The sequence below is a fragment of the Pangasianodon hypophthalmus genome, chromosome 6 (assembly GCF_027358585.1).
Source record: "Pangasianodon hypophthalmus isolate fPanHyp1 chromosome 6, fPanHyp1.pri, whole genome shotgun sequence".
Taxonomy (NCBI): domain Eukaryota; kingdom Metazoa; phylum Chordata; class Actinopteri; order Siluriformes; family Pangasiidae; genus Pangasianodon; species Pangasianodon hypophthalmus.
The window spans coordinates 17,511,718-17,528,499 of NC_069715.1; the positions used below are offsets into that span (position 1 = coordinate 17,511,718).

General features: G+C 37.5%; 1 protein-coding gene across 6 annotated transcripts in view; it reads right to left on the reverse strand.

Annotated features, from left to right (window-relative positions):
* Window positions 1-16,782, reverse strand: part of alpk3a (alpha-kinase 3a) — a 56,430-nt gene that overhangs the window by 11,586 nt on the left and 28,062 nt on the right. For 4 of the 6 annotated variants that reach the window (XM_034305182.2, XM_034305183.2, XM_053234699.1 and 1 more), the window contains 5 exons: window positions 15,524-15,689; window positions 15,153-15,280; window positions 15,023-15,058; window positions 14,659-14,933; window positions 14,325-14,413 (listed from right to left, as the gene is read on the reverse strand). In XM_034305182.2, coding sequence (XP_034161073.1) covers window positions 14,325-14,413; window positions 14,659-14,933; window positions 15,023-15,058; window positions 15,153-15,280; window positions 15,524-15,689 — 694 coding nt within the window. Of the gene's footprint in view, window positions 1-9,506; window positions 9,645-14,324; window positions 14,414-14,658; window positions 14,934-15,022; window positions 15,059-15,152; window positions 15,281-15,523; window positions 15,690-16,782 lie in introns of those variants that run through there. The other 2 variants (XM_053234700.1, XM_034305181.2) reach the window with 2 other exon arrangements.

The following is a 16,782-nucleotide window of genomic DNA, read 5'->3' on the forward strand; positions in this document are numbered from 1 at the left end:
TCGACTCAAATACTCAAACCAGCCCGATTAGCAAAAAACCGTGCCATGGTTTTTCTCCATTCTGATGTTTGATGTGAACAGATGCACTCAACTCCTACTACGCAAGGTTTGACACACTGAACACTGTGCCAGTGAGGAAATCCTCCCCTTCCTTGAACTATAACATACTCTATTTGTACACAGTGCATACAAGAAAGACGGTCTCCAGTGTCAACCCATGCAAAGCTGCAGGACTCAACAACATACCTGGGCAAGTGCTCAAAAACTTTGCAGATGCATGCTCTTCACCTGGCCCTAACCCACCCTCAACAATAAGAATACATACGTCAGAATGCTGTTCATAGACTTCAGCATTCAACACTATCATCCCCCAGAAACTGATTGAAAAGCTGGACCTGCTAGGTTTCAGGGCCTCTCTCTCTAACTGGATCCTGGACTTCCTCACTGGGAGAACACAGTCAGTTCAGGTCGACAACAGGACTGCCAACATTCTCACTCTGACCACTGGTGCCCCTAGAGCTGTGTGCTTGGACCATGTCACCACAGTGGCAGGCCTCATCACTGACAGTGACAAGACATCATACAGAGAGGAGGTAGAACAGCTCATGGGCTGGTGTAAGAACAACAATCTGTCACTCAATGTTGACAAAACAATTCCAGTGCTGATCACTCCCCCATGCATAAACAGCTCCACAGCAGATAGAGTGATGAGCACCAAGTATTTTGACAATCTTGACAATCTGGACGAAATGCAGGCTCTACTGGGCTCTCTCGGCCAGGGAGCTTATGTTATTTGTCCAGATAACATAAGCTCCCTGGCCAAGAGAGCCCAGTAGAGCCTGCATTTCATCCAGCATCTGAAAAACACAATCATCCCTCCACCCATCCTCACCATGTTCTACAGGGGCACCATAGAGAGCTTCTATACCAGCTGCATGATTGTCTGGTTTGGGAATTGCAAAGTTCATTCATTTTCTACACATGCTGTATCCACAAGCCTCCAGCATTGTGGACAATCTCTTCCACCCTTCCCACAAACTATCTGCCCCTTGGCCATTAGGCAGAAGTTTTTGCAGTGTCTGCTCAAGAACTGCCAAGATCTGGGTATCAGCTTCTACCCCTTAGGATGTCAGAATCCTGAATACCATGCTGCCCCAACTACATGCATGACCCTGGGCTCTAATCCCAAGTAACACCCTCTTTTACTGCACAGACACTTCAAGACAATATTTACATCATGTCACACATGTCACTTAATAGCTGGATTGAGCAAAAACTACTGTTTATGACTTATTGTTTAAAACTTTGTACTTTGTTCACAGCCACAGTACAGCACTACCACTTCGTCAGTGTCTTTAATGTAATGTTAAATGTTTTGTGATTTAGAATATTGATGTTGTTACTGTCCCCCTACGTACTCACCCCACTGTTTCCTATTACCCCCTCCTAGTATGCTTCTTCATTATTATTGCACTTTGTTATGTCCTGTCAGCACTGTGTATGTCATGTATGCATGTTGGTAGTTCCTGTGATGTAACTCCTGTTTTTAAATTGTTTGCTGGGATATTCTCCCCTGTTTCAGTGTTTCAATGAAACTAAACATTTTTATTATCAGTCATTTCTGTGCCAGTGATCATTTGTTGTATTTTTTGTATCTTTCCCTTAACACCACCACTTATTTTTTCATTTAAAACTATGGTAAATGTAATATATTCAACATGGCCAACATCACTGTCGATTGCAGGATGTTTAGTCATTCTTCCTCCATATTAGTAACAGCTTTATTTGTGGGAAGTGCAGACTAGTCAGCACTCTGATGGAGAAGAGAGGTGCGCATATAGAATGCTAGAGAGGTCGAGTAATAGTGAGAACCGCAAAGTTTCTGTAGGGAAAAGTCTGGGTGACTTAGGCAGTGATAGCTAACCCCTAATTCTGGCATTAGAACCCTCTGAGTGGTTTGAATGAGTGATGACTGTGTGTCATATTTGCAAAGCCAAAGCAATGCTAAGGCTCGCCCATGGGAGCACCACTCCTCTCCACTTCAGGTAAACAGGTTTGCTCTCTTTAGTGAGACACCCACTGAAAAGCCTGTTGAAAGAGCTATGGTTATAGGAGACTCTATTCTACAGCATATGAAATTAGCTAGGCCTTTAGGGGCTCCAGCAGCTTTAGTTAGCTGTGTACAAGGAGCCAGGGAAGCAGGCATTGCAGGTAATCTTAGGTTCTTAAGAAAGCACAAACATAATTATTCATATAAGAGCTAATATCTTTGTCAGACTGAGGCTACCAAGGCAAATAATGTAGTCGTGTGTAAAGTAGCAAAAGGAATGCCTATTGCCGTAATATTCTCTGTCCACATCCCAATATGGTGTGGAGATGTAGCTTACAGCTTACAGCCAGTACCTTTGATCTGAAGCTAGGGATGCTAAATATTAGATCTCTTACATATAAAGCACTTAGTGGAAATGAAACTATTACTGATCATGTATTTAATGTACTGTGTTTAACAGAAATATGGCTTAGCATTAAATGAAGCTAGCCCTCCTGGATACAGCTATATACACTGCCCTCTTCTAACTAGTAAACGAAGAGGCATTGCAATTATATTATAATGATCTAGGAGTTACACAAAAATCTGGACACAGAAGAAACTCATTTGAAGTTCTTTATAATAACAAAACATATATGGCCACAAAAAATAAGTCTACTCAGTCAGATAATCCACAAGACCCTCTGATAATAGTGTTTGTGTCCATTTTAGATTCTGTAGGGGCTGAGGTTACAGGACCCACTAATTATTTTGGACACACCCTTGATTTAATACTGACATTTGGATTAAATATAAAAAACATAGTCACACTACCCAACTCAGAAGCTATCTCCAATTATTACCTCATTTCATTTAAAATGTATCTTAGTCATAATATATGCACATTGTTACACTATCAAATCAAGCATATAATTTTTTAGAGGGAACCTGTGCATTCTTGAAAAGCCTGGAAAAGCATAAAATTCACTTTCAACAAATTTAAGCCCATAAATAGTGGGGGAAAATTCTTAATCTTTTGCAGAGGTCTTAAATTTTGGAGTGCGAACAGAGGAGACGCTTGAAATGGCAAACGTGTTTTTGGTTAGTTGGTGATTATTATGGTAACTGATTTGCATCCTAACAGATCTGCTAGAGTGGTACGGGATGCGCTGAGGTGGACGTGAAGAAATGGGGAAATGTAAATTTAACAGCAAGTGACTCTAAAATAATTGATTCATGTGTAAGAAATTCTTTAAACTTGGCTCTACAGGTGTTAAGGCCATGGAATCGCACATACAAGGGGAAAAGCACAAGCAATATGTGTGAGCTCGTCAGCAAAATCCTATTGCTCCTTATTGCTCCCAGGTAGCCAGTCCAGGTTGCAAAGTTACTATTGAAACTGTTAGCGTACAAGCAACAACTTTCAGCCACCAATCATTCGACATGGGAATGTATTACAGACAGTGGTGAATCACCACTCATACACTTCTAATGACAACATCGACTCGGTTTTTAAAGCAATGTTTCCAGACTCCTAGCTTGTGAAGACCTCCTACATCACCAGCTTTAGTTTGGCTCAGTACATTTAAAAAAACACCTGCCAGGGCAGTAAACAAGGGTTTGTTTGTGGTCATGTTTGATTAGAGTCTAAACAAAACAACCAAGATCAAGCAAAAGGACCGAGGGTTAGGGTTAGTGATGTGATAACAAGTTCATTCAAGGTACTTCGGGTCACAGTTTATGGGCCATGCAACTGCTTAAACACTTCAGAGTAAGTTTGTTCTCTGTTAACTTACTAGCAATAATTTTTTGGATAATGTTAAATTGTTTGGATAATGTTAATTTATAAATATGCTAGTGTTCATTTTAGTTCATAGTTAGTTCATTTATTGGATTACCAAATGTTACAATATAAATCTTTTAATGTTTTAATTTATTAGTATATATAGAAATGAACATTAATTTTATAGCATTTATTAATCTTGGTTAATTAAATGATTTTTTAAAGTAGGATGCTATTTTACAAGTAATACGTTGTACTGGGTACTATTGACTGTTGGACTATTATTCATAGGTCTATACCTTTTCAGCATTTAATAATCTTTGCTGATGTTAATTTTTACACATACTGAATATTTTCACAGTACAATTTGAGATATTGAGTAAAAATTAGTCATTTAGAGTTTTAATCTTTTTTGTCTATTTGCCAGGAGTGTGCACACTCTCTTGAATTAAAGAACGTGATTCTGTCTCCATTGATGGGCCCAGTGTGAATTGTAAGTTTCTAGAACTAGTCCAGCAGGAGCATGCAGAACAATTTGGAGATGCCCAACTGATTGTGGTTGGTAGTTGTAGCCTCCATACCCTCTATATTGCTTTCAAATGTGGATTTTTATTGTGTCAGTTAGAAAAAGTTCTAAAGGCAATGCACACATTATTTAACAATGCCACAGCAAGAAGGGAAGCGCTCTGCACATTGACGAAGACAAGTGTAGTTCCACTGCCATTTTGTGGCCATCGGTGGATCGAAAACTTGCCCTTGGTTGAGAGTGCAATTGCATTGTGGCCAATGATGATCAAGCATGTGACAGCAAAGCAGCTTCCTAACCCTTGAACATTATCATATGACACCATCACTGACACAAGAAAGGACTGTGGCCAAGCTGCATTTCTTGGTGGTCCAAGCTCCATCACGGTGGTTTCCAGGACCTTTACCTACTTCCTGACCAAGTACCAGACTGATGAACCTGTTATGCCATTTATCAGTAATGATTTGACTATACTGACTAATGTAGCAGTTAATTTCTACACTGTAAATACTAACATGGTATTTAATAAAAAATAATTAGTGTTCCTAACTCAGTTTTTATTAACATATTATGAACACTTATTGTAAATAAGACAGTTGTAATTTTGGGTCGAAAAGCTATGCTTACCCACAGTGAACAATTTAGGGCAAATAGAGCAACTTTATTTCAACATTACGCATGCACAGATTACCCCTCATCGGGACTTCACATGACTGGTGCTGGAACATGCTTGGGCAAATCCACGTGCATCTGAGCGTAGCTTCAACGGCAGCGGGTATTATTCTTGCTATTATATTGATACTTGTGCTTGGCACACTTATTTGGTGAGTAAATATTTGACCTTTCCACAAACCGTTTTGCTATTTTGTTGTAATTTAGGTTTTAACTTGATGTTTTGTTAGGGAAAATATTATACACTAAAGTTAGGATAGCTAGCAAAATATTGCCGACACCATCACGATGTGCTGAAATCCTTCAGTTTACTTGCCACACAAGGATAACGGTAATGGTCTTGAACATTGAAAACTTAAAAAAGGGTAACCTTATTTCGACCTGTGCCCTATTCATACATATTTTGGTCAGGTTACATTGCTCCAGCTGCAGTTTTCTGCAAAGTTAACAGTGTTTTCTATGAGTTTGGAGTGTAACGTTAACTTTAGCTGTGGCGGGAGAGGAAGGGGGTGAACCGTCCACTAGCTAGTTTAATTTGTGTTAGATAGACGTCCTTTTGTAAGTCAAATTGATAATAACATGGTAAACTAGTGTATGGTCGGTAGTAAGAGTTGCCATTTTGTTATATAAGCAGTGCACAATATACCCTGTTATTGTAGATTAAATACTGATGTCACTCATTTGCAAAAGGCATCTGAAGCTGAAACAAATGGTTAGTTGTCCATATCAAGGCTGTAATTTTCAGAGCAATGTGTATTCCACCTTTAATGTGCACAAAAGCAAAGAGCATCAGAATAAGATGGTGTTCGGACCTGACGTTGTTTCAGAGAATGTACTTGAAGAACCTCCTCCCAATCTGAATGTTCAACCTGACGATAGTGTCACTGAAGCTGATGTTGAGTTTGAGGTTACTGAGTTGAGTATAGACATGGAAGACTTGGAGAGTCAGTTGGAACATAATGTAGCTGCTCTTTTTTTTGAAAATGTCATCAGTTCTTAATATCACTGAAAATGCCCTGTAAGATGTTATAGAGCAGATCAACCAAATGTATTTGCTGTTACAGCCATTGTTATATTCCTCGAATTAAGGAATGTTAAACCTGCAATTTGGAGATGTTGATGACTCTTTAGTGAGTGAGCTGGCCAGAGTAGTTACATAGAATAATGTATTCCTGAAATGTACTTCTCCTGGTGGATCGTTGTCAACTGCTAGCAAGTGAACATCATACATTTTAAGGGAATTCTCTGTGGTAATGCCTGTTGAGTTTCTTTTAAAAAATAAGAAGCAGAAAGTTGTGTATATCCCCATACTAAAAATGCTGCAGACATTGCTAAGCAATGGAGACATTTTGAATAAGGCCATGTCATCTGAGACAAATTTGTCACAGGGATACAAATCGTACAGGAATGGTTCCCACTTTAAACAGAATTCACTCTTGATGGAGGAAGAGTTCAGGATTGCTCTGTTCTTGTATATAGATGACTTTGAGGTGGCTAACCCCCTGGGAACCTCCAGAAAGAAGCACAATCTATGTGCCATCTATTGGGTAATTGGAAATCTACACCCAAAGTATCGCTCCTCTCTTCATTCCATCCAGCTTGTTCTGCTGTGCAAGGTTAACACCATCAAAGAATATGGTTATGGAGAAATTCTTCACCCTTTCATTCAAGACCTTGTTTCTCTTGAGCAACATGGTGTATATGTTGAACAGCTGATAGCCTTCCATTTAGCTTCCGCCTCCTTTTTTAAGCCATCTGTTGAAATTAATCAAGTGAAGTCTGTGATGGTTGCATCATTTTGTGAGAATGTGCAGAACTTCGTCCATCACAGTAATGCCCAGCAGAACACAGTTCTTGTAGCATCTTCTGTCTGCATAGATGGCATTAGGCTGATATAGTCATTTTGGTAGGGTCATGTTCAGGGCTCCCAGATTTCAGACAAATAGCAAAGATTGTCGTGATCAATACTAACGTACTATTTGTCTGCAGACTTATGACTGTATGGTATGATGAGCATCTTAGAGCATATGAGCTTTGTAGCAGCCATTTGCCCACCTTCTCAGTTGTCCAATTGTCTGAGCTCAATGATGTTTTCCCTCTGTCACTTTACAAAGTTAGCAGCAAACAGCTTTTTACACTTAAACGGTACATACTATGCTGACTGATGTAAACACAAATGTTGGAATCTCACATAAGTTTCTAATTTTTTCAGGACAAGTTATCAAAATGGACCAACGGTTGTTTTTGATGAAGGTGATATCAAGAAGTTAACTTTAAACAACAGACCAGATTCCCTTGAAGAACTAAAAGCACAGTTGAAGTATAAACTGTCAATGCAGTATAATTTTAACCTGCATTATGAAGATCCAGACTTCAATAATGCTCTCTGCAATTTGACTGAAATGACATTCTTGAAAAGATTGCTGAGACAATGTATAGTTTCAAGGCTTATCTTGACGATGAGGACTTTAGCTCTTTTGCAAAAGCACTTATGAGCCTGGTCCTAAGTTAGGATGATATGGCTGGAAGAATATTATAAAATTTAAGATGGCTAACTATCACACAATGCTGCAGAAAGCTGGATGTGAGGAGGTAGCTGTCAATGGAGGTAAAAGGAGCAAAGGCAACCCAGGCGGGGAACCATCAAGCAAGAACATCAAATGGCCAAAAAGAAGTGAAGCTAATTATCTGCCTAATTTGCCTGCAGGACTGGATGAAATGATCCTTGAAAGTGGCAGAAAGGTTCTCGTAGAAGAAATGAAGAAAAAACAGCCAAATGGCATTCTCATCTCACAAATCATGGATCAAACATTCCCACTACAAAGACAAGAAATCAAAGAGGAGCCTGCTGTACAGAACATAGTTGAACGATGGCCAGCGCTTTTTACAGAGGTACAGGTAAGCAACTATTTTTGTCCTGAACGATGCCTTAATTGCCAATTAAAATGGTGAGACCAGAAATCTCAGCACAGGAGTAGGAACATTAACACACATTCTTTTCAAGTATCAGTATTTGGCTCCCCATTCCATACTTTTTCAGGTGTTTGCTGAGTTTAATAGAATTGCCAGTAAGAATTTTGAGGGAGACTTTTTTGAAGCCCTGGACCAGCACACACCCCGTTTCATTGAACTCAAGTCGAAAAAAGGAACTCTTGCACAGAAACTGGCTGAGTTTGATTCAGCAAATCAGCTGGATGGTATGTAATTAATTTTTCAGCTTTTAGGGAAACTTTGGTGTCTTTTGTAGGATAAAAATGCATTTTTCATAGTTGATGCAGCAATTACTCCTTATTCCAGTAAAGAACAGTAACAAAAACCAATCATTTTCACTCCATTTCCAACTTTTGTTTGTGCCTTGTGTCTCTTAAATGAGATTTTCTTTTGCTATATCATTAGACACAAGGTGTGACTGCCTGGCGCTCTCTTGTTCTCAAAGGCATTTCCATTGTACTTGGTGATGACTCCAGTGAATTCTACCAGACATGCTTTGTAAGTACTTGCATAGAAAAAAATTTGGTCTGATTTGAAAAATCATTTCCAGTACTTACATAGATGTAGAACAAAGATGTAACTCTGTCTGCAAAACATACAGTGAGTTAGGGATGCACTAAGGCTCCAGTATTATTGGTATTGTGTACAAGCCCAGAATTTTTGATCCATCCCATGTCTCCAATGAGATTTTGAACCAAAAACCCAGAATTATTCCCATTATCTGGTCAAATAAAAATGTACTGCAATCAGAATTGATCATGGGTATGAATAATTCTGGGCTTAACTGTATACTACTCTTAAAAGTCCTCTGAGACCATCCACCAATTCCACTTCTTGGCAACATTACGTTAATAAAGAAGTTTAATGTTTATTTTTTTAATTGCTATTTTTCTGGTAGAAATATGGCCTTATTAAGTACTCATACTTTGTATCGCTAAGTACACAAAATGTAAATTCTCATATTCAGTCTGAAAAAAGTGGTACGAGTGCATCCAGAGTCTCTCAGAGGTTTTTTTTTTTTCAAGTCCTCACAATTGATCTCATTAGGTTTGTAAAACCCAATAATTATAATATCAAAATCACACATATATTAAGTTGTCAGATAAAACTTAGGCATTAATTCATTTTGAATTTCAGTATGAGGAGTCTTGATTGAAAAGTCAGTCAGTGTTCAAAAATGTACAGACCTCTTATATGCTTCCAGTGATTTGGGTTATTCATATCGCACTTTTTTTGTGTTACAATGCACCACTGGTTTGTATTTAGATCTATATTCTCTAGCAAATGCTACCACAAAAATGAATGTTCATAAGAAAAACAAATCCAGCTGGTAGCAAACAAAACATGCTAATGTGTGCTTCTTTGCAGGATTCAGCAAGCGATGAAGCCCTAGCATCCATTACAGTTGGTGTGCTGACTGTGCTCAGTGAAAATGGTGGAGACAGTCTTCAACCGGGTCCAAGTTCAGTGCCCCTCCAGGCTATCTGTAATGCCATTGTACTTGAGGGAGGTATTGTCATGGACAATATTAAAGATTTTCCTCAGGCAGTTTGCTTGTTATTTGGGCTTACATATGCACTGCATTTCATCCAACAGTAATGCTTGGATTGGGAAGCAAGGCCCTTCCACCCAAACTGATAACACTGAAAAACAGATTACTCGGTTAGACCAATAAAGAGCTATCATGTTCTTAACTGTTGCATTCATTGTTGTTCTGTAAAGTGACATTTAAAATAAATGTTACAATGCATTTGAGTCAACCTAACTGTGTTCTCAATTCATTGTTTTGGTGGGATTATTACAGTTTACACATGCATTCATTGTGTATCGATAGACTATTGTTTGCAAGTGTTATTGTAGAGTAATTCACAGTTCAGAATAATTTAACTGTTTAAAATGTGTTGAAATGAGTGAATAAAACTAAATATTAAACTATGGTTATATGATTTAAATATAATTTAAATTTACTGATTTTAATATTTCAGTTTGTGGAAAAACTTAGTCAAGTTGCCTAAACTTAAAAGGTTTAAGTTGTACTGGTAATTAATAAATTTCCACAATTTTTGGACAATCGGAGTAAACAAGTTATTCTAACTTGCCATCTTTAATTCTACTTTACTTAATTTTTTTGAGGCAATGAGTTTGCTTTTTTTTTTTTAAAGTTAAGCCAGCTTATTACATTTTACAGTGTACTCTGTAACTGCACTGTATGTAATTGGCACTGAAACTCAATCTGTCTTCTCTATTATGGAGTGCTGTCTGTTTAATAATTGTTTATTTATTTTAGCAATGACAAATGTAATGACTTTGTCAAAGTACTATTTATTTATTTATTTATTTATTTATAATGTCCTTTCGAAGAGATTCATCAAACCAGCTATTCTGCATCAGAATCAAGACATCAGAAGCAATTCAGGTCAATATCAGTGATGTGGACATTGGTTTAGGAGCAGTAGCAGTCCTAAAGGTATTATGAGGGAAATATCAAACAACACAGAAACATTTGTTTATTGTGTAAAATGATATTTATGCAGTCCATCTTATATACACCTCTCAGGAACTCAAGAGTAGAGCCAGCAGCAGTGTAAGAGAACTTAATGTCCTCAAGTTTGGGAGGGATTATATGGTGTGTGATTATATTGCTGTTTGTGGGGGGTTCTCAGCATCCCACTGACTAAAGAACTGCTAGATTCTGCAGCTTTAGCTAGGTCTCTGTACTATTTATACCTTGACCAGAAAAGGAACGAAAAAGAGAGCAGTGCACAAACCCAGAGGAGAAATGATGCAGAGCACTACTTGGAGGAACTTAGAAAGAGGAAAACAAGAATTGTCAAAGACCCTGGGAATGGAGGCAGATCAGCTTGCAGGGCAAGCAGAGGGAAAACTGGCACACTGATGGCTCAACTCATAACCAATCAAACACACTGAGAAAACAATGTAAAGTAAATCTTCAGTTTTATAAACCAGCTGATTAATTATTTAATATGTGTTTTTCAACCTTTTTTTAATTGCGAATTTGGTCATAGGTTTTTTTTTTTTTTTTTTTTGCCTTAAAAAGTCTTAAAAACTTTTTTGTTTGAATATAAATGGCATCAAACTAATAGAAACACAAATACCAACAGTACGTATTAGCGATAACCGTGAATTTTTTCAATAAGAAAATTGAGAATATTAGACAAAAATTCAGAGTATTACATTAAAGTCAGACAATTTGATAACTAACTATGTAGATAACAATACAAGCACAACAATATAAACAGAGCGTAACAAAATAAGTACAATATAAATAGCTTGTTGATAATATAAGCTTATAATATTAAAGGGCTTGTGGCATTTTGGTTTTGTTAGATCTCAGTGCTGCATTCAATACCATTTGTCACACTATACTACTGGACAGATTACATAAATGGATTGGTCTTTCTGGTGTAGCTTTAAAATGGTTTGAATCATATCTTTCAGAACGCACTCAATTTGTCTATTCTGGTGCAAACAGATCTCAGACTGTTCCATTGCGGCAGGGTGTCCCTCAGGGGTCGGTATTGGGTCCTACTCTTTTTAGCATTTATATGTTGCCTCTTGTGCAGATTATTCAAAGGCATGGTCTTGGTTATCATTGCTATGCAGATGATACCCAGATTTACATTAGTACTCAACCTGATGTTACATCAGCACGTTCAACTTTATCTGCTTGTTTACTGGAAATACAGACCTGGATGAAACAGAACTTCCTACAGTTAAACTGTTCAAAAACTGAAGTTCTATTGCTTGGCAGTTCAACTGCTGTAAATAGATGTAAAAAATTTAAAGTTATAGTGGATGATTGCCAGATTCTCCCTTCTGTGCAGGTGCGGAATTTGGGTGTGATTTTTGATGCACAGCTGACTTTTAACACTCAATTTAAGAAAGTTACTAAAGTAGCTTTTTATCATTGTAGCATCACCACCGGCACCTGCCCGCCAGAGGGAGCCCTCGCCCGAGTTTTGACACCACCCACGAGAAACACTTCCGGGGTTCTTTCAGATATTTAAACAGAGCGTTCACTACACTAGGACGCGAAGTATTGTTTTTGGGACATTACCAAGCCTTTTCTCTCTGCCATAGTGTTTTGCTGTCTTTTGTGCTCGACCCTGTTCACGTTTACGGTTTTCTGCCTTTGCCTTGTGTTTTTGGATTTGTTCGCCTCGCTGCTGGACTTCCTGGTTTACCGGACTTTACTGCCTGTTTCTCGACTACGTTTCTGCCCACTGTTTCAGATTATTTGCTATTATATCTGCTAATGGATCCTACACAACCCGCCTCCGGCAATTCATTACAATCATCTTCGGAATATTGCACGTATAAGACCGTTTCTCTCTATGCCTGATGCAGAAAGGCTTATTCATGCCTTTATAACATCTAGGCTTGATTATTGTAATTCACTTTTTACAGGGTTACCTGCAAATTTGATTAAGAGGCAGCAATATGTGCAAAATTAAGCTGCTTGTGTTTTAACTTACACACCATCCCGTAGTCACATCACTCCTATGCTTTCTCAACTACACTGGCTTCCAGTTCAATCACATATTGATTTTAAAGTTCTTATCTTAACTTATAAAGCAGTACATGGGCTGGCCCCAGAGTATATTTGTAATTTGGTCTCAGTGTCCACACCATCTCGGTCGCTCCGCTCTGCTGGTTCTCTTACTGTAAACTCAAAACTATGGGTGGGAGGTCATTCTCTTGTATTGCTCCCAGGTTGTGGAATTCTTTGCCTCTTCCTATTAGGAATGCTCAGTGTTTTGATTGTTTTAAGAAATTACTCAAAACATATCTCTTTATAACTTAAGATTTTAAGTTATAATCTTACAGTTGTTGTTGTCATTGTTGTTATTGTGTTGTCATTGTGATTGCTATTATGGAGTTGTGTTGTTTCTTTTATTGTGGTTTTATACTGTTGGAGCACCGTGAGTGTAAGAAAGGCGCATTATAAATAAAATTTATTATTATTATTATTATTATTATTATTATAAGCATAACAATATATGTAGAGTGATTAGGATCTTGTACTCCAATCTAATAGCCCAAAATAATTTAATTAATTTCCTCTTCAAAATCTTCAAATTGTGTGCTAGATCCCTTACCTACACTGTTCCACAAACAGATATTACTAGAAGTAATCAAACCTTCACTAAAAATGATTAACACCTCCTTTAGCAATGGCTATACTTAAACCCTAAACTAGCAGTTATTAAATCCTTGATTTAAAACCCCAACTTTGACCCTTGTCAGCTGTCTAAGCATATGACAATATCAAACCTCTCCTTTATCTCCAAGATCCTAGAAAAGGTTGTAGCACAACAGTTAAGGTCATACTTGCATAGGAATAACATTCATGAAATCTTTCAGCCAGGATTCAGACCTGATCCCAGAACCAAGACAACACTAGCCTCTGATCACTGTTGTGTCTCATTGCTTTTGTTACTTGACCTTAGTGCCGGTTTTGATACCATAGAAAATGTTTTGAGTTAAGGGACCAGTTCTTCCCTGGTTCAGGTCTTATTTGACTGATCGTTATCAGTTTGTAGATGTAAATGGCGACTCTTATATGTACAAAAGTAAAGTTTGGTGTTCCACAAGGTATGTGTGTATGTATATATATATATATATATATATATATATATATATGTATATATATATATATATATATATTTACACGCACACACACATACATACATACTGTGCATATACAAGTGTGTCCAATATTGCATAGGTCTCCCTTGTGCCACCAAAACAGCTCTAACCCATTGAAGCATGGACTCCACAAGAGATGGCACCAGGATGTACTATGGGAAGAATGGTACCAACTACCTAAACACTGTTGCAGACCAAGTACACCCCTTTATGGCAACAGTATTCCCTAATGGCAATGGCCTCTTTCAGCAGGATAACGCACCCTGCCACATTGTAAAAATTGTTCAGGAATGGTTGGAGGAACATGACAAAGAGTTCAAGGTGTTGACTTGGCCTCCAAATTGACTTGGACTCCAACTCACAACTTACAGTACTTAAAGGATCTGCTAAACGTCTTGGTGCCAGATACCACAGCACACTTTCAGAGGTCTTGTGGAGTCCATGCCTCAATGGGTCAGAGCTTTTTTGGTGTGTAAATGCTTCATGTTTTTTGTCTGAAAAGTGGTGTATTATGTAATATGTTACTTGCTTCAATGATATATAAACATTTTTCTGTAAGATTTATTTTTTGGCAGAGAAGTGATGTTTGGAAGTCTAAAATGTTTTTACACTGATTCAATATTGCAGAGAGAGAGAGAGAGAAAGAGACTTACTCTAATGCAAAACCAAATTTTTCGATCACTCTTGCCTCAGCAGCAAAGATTTTGCAGTATTCCCGGACTGTGTTATGGATTTTACATTCCTAAGGAAACAGAAATGGACAAAAACCTTTTTACAACTTTCTTTGCTAGTCCCAATTTTATAACATATAATGACAACAACAGCAAAAAAAAACATAGGTGGTTACAACTGCATAAATTCATGAATAATGCATATTGAATAATTAATAATTAATTTTAATGAATAAAGAGAGTGTTTCCCATAATTGTCATGTACTATGCCTTTAATCTTGGTTATGCATTCAATAAAATTGATGAAATCACACACCTGTTTGGTGATCTCTAAATTTATCTCAGCCAAGCAGTTTTCTTCTTTGGTCCCAAACACAATGTGGTTTCTCACTTTGACAATGCAGGTGCTTCCTGACTCAAAGATAGGATCCAGACCATAGATGACCTTGGCTCTGCTGTATTTGTGTGCACATCCTTCCCCAATTTGTAGCTCCTCTGTCATAATGCGACCAAAGAACTTATTACCCCAGTAGCCAGGGTCCACCAGGCCTTTGGTGAACAGCAAGGGTGTCATCTCAATCTCCTCTCCCACTGAGGACAATGCAGAACAAGACCTGTAGAGGAGCTATACTGCTAAAACATTAAATTGTCACTTCATGTCTTCTTAAAGATACCCCTACCTTCTGAATCATCACGTAAGAAGAACTCAGCCAGTACTGCCAAAGAGTAAGGACAGAGTGAAGATTTATGCTTGGTTTTCCAATTTTGTTTTCATTTCACTGATAAATTAAATACCAAATGCAAATTTACTGTCTGAGCTGAGTAAGTAGTCAGTTGTGTCAGTGCCATATTCATTCTTGATAGTGCAGCCATATACTCCACAGTCTCTGTTGGATGCCTGAACAATGGCCAGTGCCACTTGACTCTCATCTCCTGCACTGAGAAAGATATATTCTCATGTCATGTATATACATATATATATACATATATATATATATATATATATATATATATATATATATATATATATATATATATATATATATATATATACTGCATTTGTGTTTAATCTAAAATTAATATTATTCTTTAAAAAATCTCCTCTTATCTGCAATCTGCAAAGTCTAATTGAGACACAGGGAACATATGTGTGATCAGATGGGGTAGGGAAACAAAGTTACCTTCTTTTTATTTCTGCAATTTGTACATCATCTTTGAGCCACTTGATTGTGGAGTCACTGAGCACATTAAAGAATTGACACCACAGCTTCAAGTGGCCCAAGGCATCTGAGAAGGGTTCTCCCCTGATCTTGCGGATTACCTGAGGAGCTGAAGGGAGAGGAAATACTGGGTGAAGATAAACACTGCCTAGAGTTTCCACTTCCCTCTATCAATCTTCAGATTCTAACCTCAGTCCACTCTAACCATGACACAACTTGCAAGACTAGTCAGCTGACAGTCTAGTCAGCATTAAGAGACATGATCTATATAAACAAGGACTAACACACAACAGACTGTGCAGTTATATGAAAAAAAAAAAAAAAACTATGGCTGGGTGGTGTGATGTGGCCCAGCGTGAAATGATTTGCCTAAAACTACATTTATTTAATTTATTAATGAACAATACATTGGGCTTTTTAACTGTTTACAGTTACACGTAATGTTATAGAACATCAGCAAGAAAAGTTGGTTACTGTTATCACTGAAATTATAGGTGCTATGAAAAGTCATTTTCTCTTAACTCTTTTGAAGTTAACAAGATAAAGAAAAAGGTAGCTTGTCATTTCACCAAGAAACCAGAAAGTGCAAATTCTTCTGTCATGAAGACTCTCACATGTTGAAAAACTTACTGACTTATAAAGCACGGACAAACCGAGAATCCTTCAATAAACATTAAATAAATGTATACTAGAAAGCTTAGAAAGAATAGAAAGCTTTACCATATTAATGATTATATGCTCTTTATTAAACAACACCATGTTTTATTAAATTCGATTTATTATTAATTAATTATGGGGAGCATCTGCCTTACAAGTGGTGCAAGGCAAATGTGCTAACCACCAAGCCACCATGCCCCCTCATAACATGAGATTTTGAATATTATTATTTAACCTTTATAAAATCCCAGACTTTGTTTAAGTAAATTCATATTAATTTCCTCACCGGCATTCTTTGTTCCTTGGTACAACAGGCCATTCTCTATATAGCAGATATTCAACTGTTGCATGAAAGTATTGTACAGAAAATGTAAATGTGATATGTGTATAACTTGTTTTAAAATACTGAACTGAAATTTTGACCCAGGGAGAATGCCAAATGCCCGATGAAGCACACAAATGTATACTCTGGGCCAAGCTAGCAACTAAAACTGTACAGAAAAGTTATTTCTGGTTATAAATTGTTTTTCTAGGTTGCAGCCTTTGACTTAATAATATCCTTA